At 47.5% G+C, this 12974-nt stretch overlaps 1 protein-coding gene across 1 annotated transcript in view; it reads right to left on the reverse strand.

The window, feature by feature from the left end:
• Window positions 1–4807: 4807 nt before the first annotated feature.
• STPG4 (sperm-tail PG-rich repeat containing 4) overlaps window positions 4808–12974 on the reverse strand; it is a 46289-nt gene continuing 38122 nt past the window's right edge. Inside the window, 3 exon segments of the mRNA XM_053200561.1 lie at window positions 4808–4827; window positions 4830–4929; window positions 8098–8202. Of these exon segments, the coding sequence (XP_053056536.1) occupies window positions 4808–4827; window positions 4830–4929; window positions 8098–8202 (225 nt within the window).

Consider the following 12974-nt stretch of genomic DNA (forward strand, 5'->3'; position numbering starts at 1 on the left):
GAGCTCCATGTGTGACCCACACATCTCTCAGCATGCTGTCTTCCTGTCCCACCCTGCCCCTAACCTGGGCCACTCAGTTCCACAGGGGTGAACTAAATGAAATGCCTTGTCAATCCCTGCCTCCTGTCCCGTCTAACCCACTCTAGTGACCAGAGATGGGGTGTCAGTGGGCCTGAGCCTGCCTTCCTGCCTAGGGTTCTCAGATACTAAGCCACACTCCCACCCAAAGCAGCCACACTGCTACCTCCCCTGATTCTGGCTGGGCCCCTCTGAGCCCCTACCTCTCTCCAGAAGGGTGACACTTTTCTCTGGGCACTGATTTGGCCAATGGTGTGGTTAATAAGACCATGAGGAGCACCCACTGGGAGATGATTCTCCACGTGTCCACCCCCTGGGCCTCCCCTCTCTGGCTACCTCTCCTTCCCAACATCTATGTCCCATCTCTCTCCCCATCCTTGCTCACTCACCACCCCCAACCTCCCAGCCTCCATGGGTCCAGGCTTGGCTCCTCTTGCCATCCAGGCTTGCCTTCTTTTCTAGGGAGGCTTGTGGATAAGCCTGGGCAGGCTCTGGGACTCTGGCACTGGCCCTCACAAGCCCACCCAGCCCCTGCAGGCCTGAATCTAGAGCCCAAACCCCGCCCTTTAGGCCTGTAGGCTCTGCCTGCCTGCAGCCCTGCCGTTGGCCAAAACCAAAGGTCTCTGAGGAGCCCAGCCAAGGGTCCGGCTGGTGAGAAGGGCCTGGGTTCCAGGCTGCTATGGTTCATTCTCCCCAGAACAATTCTACCTAGTAACACTCCACTTTCTAGGTTCATCCAGACAAACCAGCCCTATGCTGTTCTCTTCCCTTAGGCCTCAGCCAGATGCTAACATGGGTCAATCTCTTCATAGCTGGAAAGTGACTCTTAGCACAAGGACCCTGTCTTCTTCAACCTCTGGGGTTGGGAAAATTATGTGTGCCCCACAGAATTACTGGTGACAGGTGCCTTTACACCATCTTGACAGGAGTCCTCAACCTGGGCTGCTCATCAGAATTACCTAGGGTGGGGGAAGTATTTTTTAAAAATACTGGGCCTGAGTCCTACCCCCAGAGAGTTTAATGTGATCTGTCGGGATGCTGCCCGACACCAAGATTTTTAAAGGTTCCCCAGGGGATTCTAAAATGCAGCTTAGGGGGTGTTTGGGTGGCTCAGTCAGTTAAGCATCCAACTTCGGCTCAGGTCATGATCTCGCAGTCCATGAGTTTGAGCCCCCCGTGGGACTCTGTACTGACAGCTCAGAGCCTGGAGCCTGCTTCGGATTCTGTGTCTCCCTCTCTCTCTGCCCCTCCCCCGCTTGTGCTCTGTTTCTCTCTGTCTCTCAAAAATAAACAAACATTGAAAAAACATCTTTTTAAAAAAATAAATAAAATAAAATGCAGCTTAGAACCCCTGATTCTGAACTTACAGATTGTGAACTATGTTTTCAAGATAATAGGGCTTTCAAAGTAATCCCAGGCATGGGGACCCGAATCCAGGCAGCTCTGTGCTGCACTGAGGTCACTGGCATCAAGCAGGTGAGAGATGACACTGGAGGCAGGCCCGGCACCGAAGTGATGTGGGGCCCTTGGCTCCAGGTCTGGAAGGTGTCCCCTGTAGGTCCAGAGGGCAATGGGGGTGTGGATGGGGGTGAAGAAGAAAGGAAAAAAAGGGAGGAGGAGGAGGACAAGCTGTCCCCATCAGTGCGGTGACTTCTGACATGCATGCTCTGACTTAATGGAGAGAGAATGTCACATGGAAACAGCAAAAGATATTTGCAGCCAAGAAGAGCCATGCCCTCTGGTTGAAGCCAAATTCAGAGAGCAGTTGGGGGCAGGTGGGTGGGTGGGTGGAGAGAGGAACAGAGGATGGTCAATGGAGCTAGGACAGGGACCTGGAGAAGCAGTGTCACAGCAGTCGTTGGGGAAGGGAGGAGGCACTTAGGATACACAGCATGGTCCCTTCCATCTGCCGCGCTCTATGTCTTTTCTAAGCCCTTCTGGACATGTCGCTTGATGCACACAACAATCCTTGCTGCTAGGTGGTAAAATCCCAACCTCAGAGCTCAAGCTCAAAGTCAACCCAATCTCTCCATCTTGGAAAGAACAGAAGGAGGCTCTGCTCTTCAATTATTGTCTCAGTTTTGGGCTTGTGGCAGGAAAAAGCCACCCAGAATTCCTCTGGTCTCTTTGGGAAAGCTTCTCCCTACTGGTATGAAATACTATACAAAATACTGGAATGTGCCAAAGAGAAGCGGTAAAACATTGCTCTTCTCACCACCTCATTCCCACCAGCCCCTCTGCTAATATCTAGGGCAGAGTCACTGTCACATCGTCCAAAACCACAAAGGAGGATGAGGGCTGCTTTACAGGCAGATGGCAAGACTGGTAAGGAAGGCAGGGGCTGAGGTGGTCCCAGCTCCAGAAAGACAGACAGACAGTCATAGGAGCCAAAGGCAAAGCTAAGTGAATGGAAATGAAACACAAGGGTGTCCAGATGGCCCTGCAGAAAGTTCTCCAGTGGTTCTATCTCCAGGTGAAGTCTCCGTAAGCCTCTCCAATCCCCTTCCTGCAGGCTGGTGAAGACATCCTCCCCTTCTTATTCTGAAAGGGTCTTCAATCTCTTCTAGAATCCAAGGAGCTGTCCTCCATTCCAATTATATGCACATACCACACAAATGGGACCCTCAGCTCTGTCTGCACCAAGGGGCTAGGCCCTCTTGACCACAGCTGAAGGGCCCAGGAGTAAAGCCCCGATCCACGCTGGCCAACTGGCGTCTCTCTCCTGGGAACCTGATGCTGGAACCAAGAGGGGCTGCTTACATTCTTTTAGGGTGTTGGCTTAGGAAATGATGTGAGGAGAGCCTGAGGTAGCCACATTAGACCCTATACACGTGAAGAGGCAGTAAAGGTTGGCTTCTTGAGGGAGAAGAAGCAGGCCTGAGAGAGAAGCACTGGGGAGACACAGGGAAGCAGTTCCTGCCAGCCCCTGGTTCATGCTCTTGTCAGAGAGATACTCCTACGTACTTACAATCTCCCTTTCCCCTTGCTGGTAGGAGAGGTTCCTTTCACTTTCCACCTGTGAGTCCTAAGACAGATATGACCACCTCTTGCCTCTCTTGCTTTCTAGAACCAACAGCTTTCCCGAGCACCAATGGCAACCTGAGTCACTGCTTCCTTGAGAAAACCCCCTCTGTCATAACTGCCAGCTGTTACTTTCTGACCCCACAGGGGACTTTGACCCACTTGGAGAATAAAATTTGGAACTACCTGCCCTGAGGCCGTCTTCTGATCAAAGTGGGACAGGAGCCACTGCCCCTGAGACACGTCTGATTTTCCAAGTGGCCGTTTTCTGTTCTAAAAGAACGCATCACAGGGAGTTTCTTATACAAATGAGAAACTTGAATAAATTCAGTGAGATGATGACCTTCCCTTTCTTGCCTCCAACACCCCTTTTATAAGGGCTTATAAGACTAAAGAAGAGAGGTGGGGGAGGGCAGGTTTCACCTTTTAAAATACAACAAAATATAAGCATTGATATTCGTTTTTATAAGTTCATGTTTTTAATTAAAAAAGAGATCCCTTCCATTTGTTAATGATTCTGGAATCTCTCCCACCTTTGAGGTGAGAGATAACATGCTGTCATGCATGGGGTGTGTCTAGCTGGGGCTCCCTGAGCGGGTCTTCTGGGCATGCGTGACTGCATGTGGCCCTCGCCTTCTGACTGAGCCTCCCCCAACCCCCTCCCACCCTCACAGCACCCTCCACTCTAGTTGGACCAGGCTCCCGCTGTTCCCCTCCAGCAAATATATATTCCTGCCTTTCATCCAAACAAGGTCTTTGCCCCCAACCTTCTTCCCTCTCCTTTCTGTCTATCTCAGCCTCCAGGTCCCCTGCGTGGCAGCCAAGCTGTCCTACTGCATGTGGCCACCCTTCGCCGCTTGGGGCCATGCTGCCTTATCCCTGCTCTGCCTGCTTGTGGCCTTCACTGTACACCAGGTGCAGTGACTTCACAGCTTCCTGAGACCAGGGCCTGTTTTCCCCAAGGAACTGCCATCGTGCGAGGGCAGTCCCTGAGCTTCACACACAAGGCGACCAGAAAGAGCCACTTGGCACAGTTTGCAAAGCCTTCCTCGAGCCAGGGGCTACCCCAAACTCCCTTTCTGGCCTTGTCTCCTCTATAACCTTCCCCAAACTCAGTCACATACATGCCTTGTTTGTCTTTCCACTAGGCCCCCACTCCTCAACCCCAGCACACACCTGGTGCAGAGCAGATACTCAAATGTTTTTGTTGATTGAAATCACAAATACTCATTGGGCTGAATCAATATGGCTCTTTTCAGGGAGTTGAGAGAAAGAACCACCTGCTGGGATCCTGTCACGCTCAGCTTGCTCTTGGTTGAATGCCAACACTCGAGGAAGCCTCCATGAGCCTGTGAAGTATTACAGCTCTAATCCAGCTCAGACACAGCTGGAGAGCCCACAGCCATGCAGAGCACAGCCTGGGCATATCAGGACCTGTCCAAGCTGCCGCAGGAGCAGCCCAGGGGCAGTCTCTAGGAATATACCCTGTGACAATAAGCAGAGTGAGCACACAGTTTGTTATTCAAACCAGGACACTTTCGAGAGTGAACTGGAAACTGCGCTGGAACTATTCCAGATAAGTGGGCAGGATGGTCACCGGGGCAATCGATTATGTTCTGTAGTCAAACCCTCCTAAAGAACAGACAAAACAGAGTTTTCTGAACATAAGAATTTGCTAAACTCAAAGTAGCTTAGGGTCACAGAGGCTTTATTTTAAAAGCCAATTGTGTTGTTGAAGAAAAGGCTATGTTCTCGACCCATTTTGGCTATGGTCGGTGCCTGCTTGGGGGATTGTGCTGAAGATGTGTACGCTCCCGGGCCTGGGGTTTTCTGGAAACAGAACAAAAGACAAGGCTGATGAGAGAGTGACCCCAAAACTCTGGAGCCACCAGAGCCTGGCTGTGAGCTCAGATGTGGCTGGCAAATCCCCACTGGGGAAAACAAGGGCCACACGGGACTGCATGCAGGCCTGGGGCACCCTTGAAGTGGAGCGTCTCCTTGGCATCTGCTCCTATCAGCGGCCGCCCCTAGGGCTGCAGAGGTGCAGAGAGAAGGGTGGACAAGCAAGCACTGGCCTAGACCTGCAGGGCCGGCGGGCTCACATCCCACCTGCACCTCAAGGCACATTTTGTATCAGAGGGCACTCCACCCAGACTGCTCCTGTCCCTGGGAAAGCCACTGTCCTCCCCTCTAGTGACCTCAGTCTAGTGGTAAGGGGCTGGAGAAAATGGATTCTGAACCTGGGTGATTGACCTCAAAAGCCCAAACTCATGTTTCTGTACAAAGGTCTATGGACACCAGGGTCGGTGGACCCGAGTGTCCACAGTTTTGTCAAGGGATCTATGAGTTCTAATTTTTAAAATCATATTTTCATTTGGATAAAATTCTTGAAAAGATTGTTTTGCCAATTATTTAAATGAAGCTTCTCCTCCATGGTGATCAAATGCAAACGAATGTCATGTTCATAGACTAAAATAAAGACTTCGATTTCTTAGGTCAGCATTTCCCATGCGGTGCATGTACCTATTCTTGGAGCCCAAAGGAATTTTATCTTGGGTCTGTTGGAGAAGCACCAGTGTCTCTGTGTGTGACTAAGGGAAGGATTTAAAGGCTGGAATTCGAGTCCTAGTCCCACCACCAATGGTTCGGTGTGACCCTGGACCAGGTGCTTCCAGAGCCTCGCCCATCAGATGAGGTAATGAGGCTTGCTGGAGGCCCCCCAGGACAAGACAGCACCACACTAGGCAGGCAGCAAGAGCTCTACACATTAGCTGCCACCACTATTATTATTCTCTCTTACCATGTTCTTGTCATTTCCATCCTTCTTTGCAGTATGTTATCTCTTTAGGAGACAGGGAGGGTGGAAATAGGATTACTCTGAAAGTGGGACAGAGTGGTCAGCCCAGAGTGGATGAAGTCAGCTGCATGCAGAAGCCACTGTAATGACAGGATGTTTCCCCTGCCAAAAGCGGAGGAACAGCCTGAAAATCTAATCAAGTCCTGGCCAGACGTCAAAGGAAGCTGAAGCCTTTATTAGTGCTATTAATGAGGAAATAACATGCATGTGGAGTCCTGGAGAGCCAGCCCACAGAACAGGAGGTTTGTGGGCCTCGGTCTCACAAGGCCATCCCTCAGGAGGCTACTGGTTGTGGTTCTCAGACCTTGAGAACATCCGGCTCCATCCCCCAGTCCTGATTTCACTGTCACCAAGCAAACTTCTGATTATCCTTGGCTTCTATGAAGAGTTTCCTATGTAGGGAGAAACCCCATAGACAAGTGGCCCCAGACATCAGCCCCCTTGCTGGACACTTGTAAATTAATACTACATCTTCCGGGGGCACCTGGGTGGCTCATTCGGTTAAGCATCCAACTTGGGCTCAGGTCACGATCTCATGGTTCGTGAATTCGAGCTCCACATCAGGCTCTGTGCTGACAGTGCAGAGCCTGCTTTGGACCCTCTGTCTCCCTCCCTCTCTGCCCCTCCCCAGCTCTCGGGAGCGCTCTCTTTCTTTCAATAATAAACATTAAAAAAAGGGATGCCTGGGTGGCTCAGTTGATTAAGTGTCTGACTTCCCCTCAGGTCATGATCTCACAGTTCTTGAGTTCAAGTCCCACATTGGGCTCTGTGCTGACAGCTCAGAGCCTGGAGCCTGCTACAGATTCTGAGTCTCCCTTTCTCTCCCCCCCTCCTCTCCCCTCTCTCTCAAAAATAAAAATAAACATTAAAAAAATACTACCTTTTCTGGCTTCTCTATCAGCTTAACTGATAACTGATATGGTTAGCATAACTCCAATTTCCTGATGATGCTCAGCCCTACGAGCTCAGACAAAAATCTGGGTCTGGATCACAGTGATGCCACTAGAGTGTGAGGATCTACAGAAGGTATCCACCACCTCCTGCTGTTAGCCTGTTTTTAATATCACCAGCAGGGACTCCCCAGTATTCCTCCAGATAAAGACCACACTACCCCCCACCAGACTGGTAGCTCTGGAGCAAGATCCTGAAGACACTGGCCTGGGACACCAACCCTTCCTTGATTCCCCAAGCAGAATTTGAATTTCTGTCTCCACAACCATCTCAAATAAGGCTACATACAAGGAAGTTCTTGAACTTTCAAACTGGGATGCAGATTGGGAATAAGACCATGGGAATTAAAATTATCAGTACTTTAAAAAAAAAATAGCTATCGTTCATAAGTGCCATGTTATGCTTTTGCAATTTTCTTGGTCTTCTCTAGGCCTCTGAGGCTGGATACTCCCCAAATGTACTTTCTTTGTGTCAGTGGACTTGAGCCTCTTCCCTGTCTCTCCTGAGTTCTTGGGGGCAGAATGATTGCTCATGCCTTAATGGCCCCCTTTGGTTCAATAATAACGTTTCTGGGGGCCGCCTGGGTGGCTCAGTCGGTTGGGCGTCCGACTTCGGCCCAGGTCATGATCTCGCAGTTCGTGGGTTCGAGCCCTGCGTCAGGCTCTGCGCTGACAGCTCGGAGCCTGGGGCCTGCTTGGGATTCTGTGTCTCCCACTTTCTCTGCCCCTCCCCTGCTCACTCTCTCTCAAAAATAAATAAACATTAAAATAATAATAATAATAATAATATAATAATAGTAATAATAATGTTTCTGCTCTGAAGCCACACACACAGTCCCAGAAGCCACACACACAAAGAACAGCAGTTCTGGATGGCTGGGACCAGCCACTGCCTACTGCTTGCCTCAGTTCATTAAACATGTTTTCCCACAGAGCATCCAGGTCAGATCATTGATGGCTAATTACTATGCTGGATGCTGTCGACTGGACCCATAATTCTGCCACAGTCTTTGGATCTGGACACACTCTAAGCCTGAAACAGGCTGAGGGCTTGCCAGATTTTTGAGCTCTGCCTTATCAAGAAATTGGATACATATATGTACACTAGAATTGTACATAACTATAACCTGGCCCCAATGACCCCCCACCCCAGCCACAAAACCTACAACCATAATCTTTTAGAGTACTTACAGAACGGGTGGACAGGAATCGAGGTACTCTAGACTGAAAACAAGAAGTCACAGAATTTGCTTGAGGTATTTTCAAGTCATAATGACCTGGTCCTGGGCCTTCGTGCTATAGAAGAAAAAAAAGAAAGAATGTTTTAGAATTACTAATATGTTATATTTTATCGCTTTACTTGCCTTCCACAAATAAACATATGAATCACTGCGATATGGTAGAAAAATCCCTAGATTGGGGCTTGGAGGATCTCATTAAGGTGTGTCCTGGCACAAGTCATTGTGAAAAGTGGGTGATACCGGCTTCACCTGCTTTACCTGCCTTGTGGATGACTGTGGAGACTAACAATTAAGTGACCTGTTCAAGTGTCCATGTGTCCTGCCCGGGCCCCCCCTCCCCACACTGGCACACCTCCCTCCATACCTGTCCTGACTGGTAATAAGGACTTCCTGCTTTCAGCTGCTAGGTTTATAAAACACCCTTATTCTTTCATACCAATATAATATGTATTATCTCAGTCCAAACAAGTATTCACAGCAGTTCACTGACAGAAGTACAATGCCATAGACATTAACATAAGATGAACACAATTTGTGAAAGACAATCATCCTAATAGAAAAATTAGGAAAAGGCAATTCACAAAGAGGAAATACAATTGTTCAAGTGAGGAAATGGCAGGGGGTGGGGAGAGCTTTAATCTCATTAATAACCAAATAAGTTCTAATTAAAACAATGATGTGATTCCTGTTTGGGGGTCTAAAAAATTCACTAAGAAAGAAGAAAGGCAGAGGGGGATAGGAGACAGGGAAGAAGAAAAGAAAGAAGAAAGACCCAAAACTTGCATGGACACTCCTATATGCTTCTGGTGCAAGTGTAAATTTGGTTAGCCTTTCTGGAGTGCAATTTGGCAAGACACAAAATGGCTTGAAAACATTTATACCTATCCAGAGGGAGAGAAAGGAGACTGGTTACCATGTTGTTGCAGGAATCTAAAGACAAACGAAGAGTCCTGAGCCCAGATATGGCAGGGAAAATGGAAAGAGCCCACACGTCGCAGTGGATAAGGGGACAAGATGTTAACCTCTTTTCTTTTTTTTCTGGCAATTCACTTTTTCTTTTTTCTCTCCCATTTTCAAATACCTGTACTATCTTACAGAAATGAGTCTTTCTGGCATGAAGTCTTGGATCTGTTCCTAAATAATGCAGGGACTAGAAGTGGGTGTGAGTATACGTTGGCCAGGAGCTCTTAATTGTCATATGGGTGCCTGGGGGTTCGATGAAGTATTGTGTCTATGTAGTATATACTTCTAAAGTTTTTACAATATGAAGTTAGAGACAATGTATATTTATAATTCAGACCCAGCAACTCCACTTTGAGGGATTCATCCTAAGAAAACAATTGAGAACGTATGCAAGTATTTGGCTGCAAAGACATTCACTATAATGTTGTTTCTAAAAATGGAAAGTTGGAAATAAACTAAATGACCAGCGATGTGTGCCTGGCTAAATACGTTGTGATTCTTCCATCCAGCTGTCTAGTGATGAATGTCAAGGACACAAAAGCTTCTCTCAAATATTGCTAAGTGCAAATGCAAGCTTAAAAAAAAATGTACATAAAAACACAGGGAATGGAATGTCCTGACTGGTAATAAGGACTTCCTGCTTTTCTCCAGGTGGCAGCGTGTTATGTAAAAAGAATGTTATTTTTCTCATCTGCATTTTCTAATTTTCCCACAATAGACTTGAGTGCTCTTGAGGTATGAAAAAAAATTATATCTAATGTATAGATAAATGAACATGAAAAATGGGCAAAGGAAACAAAGATGAGATTAACAATAACTCATGTCTTAGAGTAGAACAGAGAAACGTAGGGTGCCTGGGTGGCTCAGTTGGTTAGGTGTCCAACTCTTGGTTTTGGCTCAGGTCATGATCGCATGGTTTTTGAGTCTGAGCCCCACATCAGGCTCTGCACTGATGGTACAGAGCCTGCTTGGGATTCTCTCTCTCTCCCTCTTTCTCTGCCCCTTCAGCAAGTGCTCCCTCTCACTCTCAAAATGAATAAATGAACTTAAAAAAAAAAAAAAAAGAACCGAGAAATGTGTCCTGTAAGATCTTTGTTGTAGGTAAGGCTGGGCCACCAATTAGCCCATCCTATTCAGCAGAACAAGTGCCCAAGTGCAGACCCTCAAAGATTTAGGAGCAAGGCTTTCCCTTGTTCACTCCCATGGGTGGCAGCTGCCATTCCCTTCTTTTTATCCATGAATGAAGTCTGTTATTAACAGTCAAGCACAAGTCTGATAACCAAGGGACGAATGTGCCTCTAAAATTTTACAACTCATGGCAGAGACCTGAGAACAGCAATGTTTTGAAACTGGTGCCTACATGGGACAGAGATCACTACCAGGGTGAGGCTCTCAGTGTGTAGTGACCTCCACACTGCCACTGGAGAAATCTGAGCTGCCATAAAAACCAGAGCATAGAAAGCCAGGGACTCCAACAGGAACAGTCTGTGCCACCTCCGCTTGCTTTGGCCCTAATAAATACAGTACTTTGAAGCCAGAGTGGTAGCTGGGGCAAAAGATGCTAAGTGTGCTACCATTGACTCCATGCCTACAGCAGCCATCTGCAGGATGGCTAAGAAATGCTGCACATGCCCTCTTTCCCCCCAGCCTGATGAGGCTTCCATTTCTAAGCTCCAAATCATGTGCTCTTTGGGAATCCAAGTGCCAGGATTGACAAAGCACTGATGTGTGCCTGTGCCATCCAGCAGCCTCCTATATGGGCATGGTCATCTAAGCCAAAGGGCCTAAAAGTTGGGGAGAAAGAAATGACTGCATGCTATTTGCCCCACATGTCAAATAGAATCTTTTAAGAGGGAACATTAGGGAAGTGGATACAGGCCCAAGTTCATATTCCAGAAGCCACAGGAATGGTGTTCTAAGTGAAAAGTAATGGTTGGGCCAAGACCCTGAAATGGGTGGGGAGCAGTTCCAGCACAGTCCCCACTTCTGAGGACAATGTGAGTCAGCAGAGCAGGAATGGAGGGAAGGGGACATGGTCCAGGATGGCTCAGAATGTGGGTTGAGAAAATGGATCCCCTTCAACAGGACGGTATTTAAAACAAGAACACTTGAATGGCGCCCTACTCTTCCTTGAGGTTAGAGATGCTGCTCCCTCATTTACTGCAGATCGATGAGCATGACCCAGAGCTTTAATTCACATTATGTGGGATGCATGGGTGAAGGGCAGCACCCAGGTTCATGAAGCAGCACTAAGCAACTCTCACACAGATCAGATGAACTACCTCTTCAACTTTGTTTTTGCCAGTTGACAAATTTTGGGTTTGACAATTTTGGGTTTCCTGACGCTACACCTTTCAAAGACCACTGACATTTGGTGTCAAAGGAGAACAGAACTGTCACCTTCCTAGAACCCCAGTACCTGCTGCCAAAATAAACTATAGGAAACCTTTCATAGTTACCCATTCTCCTGCTTTGAGGCATGATTACATTTCAACCCTCCTGACAAGATGATATCTTTCTCTTCCCTTTGAAAAAGTAATTGAGTTTCTACTCAAGGGCAACTTTAACCAATGGGAGCTATAGGGATACTATCTTCAACCTTAAAGGAGTTTATCAAGGGAGGGATTCCTTTTATCCCAAAAGGTAGTGAGGAGCTCAAATGGTGCTGAGTGAGGACTGAGCTAACTGCCTGGCTTCAAGACTCTATACCAGGCCATGTTGTATCCAGCCTGTGCTAGCTAAGTGTGATCTCAGTGGGCCAAGGGATGGTACCAAGGGCGGCTGCTTTCCATTTACTGTAAAGGGCTTGGAATGGATGGGCCCTACTGACTTTTCTGGAGTGCTCCTCGGACTGTCACACCATGAAGAGCTTCCTAATGGGCAGTAACTCTCAGTACCACTATAGGCTTTTGGTAAGCCCTGCCATGCCTCCTCTGAACATATTTTTCTGGGGCTGGGAGAGTGAGACTGGCTAATCTATGCCACACTGCTCTGGAATTAAAAGGTATTATCACTCTGGGACATGCCAGAGCAGCAAAATTCCAGGTATCTCTGAAAGACTGTGTGAAGGTAAATGAAATTATCCCAAATTAATATGTGTTGAATTGTGATCCTCTCAAAATTCACAAACCCTATAAATTTGTACCATGTTGAACTGGGTTGAACGGTATCCCCCCCTCAAAATTCATAGAACTATGAACCACTAGTACCTCAGAATGTGACCCTCTATGGAAATAGGGTCCTTGCAGATGTAATTATGAGGTCATCAGAATGGGCCCTAAACCTATATGAATGCTATCCTTTATTAAAAGGGGAATTTTGGGCACAGAGACATGGACACCGGTAAAACATACAACAATTAAGGTAGAGACCTACAAACCAAGGGAAGCCAAAGATTGCTGGAACACCACCAGAAGCTAGGAGAGAGGCACAGAACAGATTTTCCCTCACAGCACTCAGAAGGAGCCAACACTGCCACCACCTTGATCTTGGACTTCCTCTAGGACTGGGAGACAATATATTTCTGTTGTTTAAGTCACTCAGCTTGTAGTACTTTGTTATGGCAACCCTAGCAAATGAATATGTAAGTGTTCAGCTCATTTCTTCTTTCACAGTGCACCACACAGTGTGCTGGGAGTTGGGAATACAGTGGTATATGACTATCTCCCAATATCCATTCTAACCCTTAGTATTAGAACAATTTTTAACTGGTCACATGTCTACCCAGAATAAAGACTAAATTTCCCAGCTTCCCCTGAAGCTACATGTGACCATTAATTTCTAGTTAACAGGACAGAGGTAAGGAGATATGTACAAATTCCAGAGCATCCTTATGGAGAGGGAAGCTTGTCCAGCTTCTCTGCC

This window comes from Acinonyx jubatus, chromosome A3 (assembly GCF_027475565.1).
Source record: "Acinonyx jubatus isolate Ajub_Pintada_27869175 chromosome A3, VMU_Ajub_asm_v1.0, whole genome shotgun sequence".
NCBI classification, from domain to species: Eukaryota; Metazoa; Chordata; class Mammalia; order Carnivora; family Felidae; genus Acinonyx; species Acinonyx jubatus.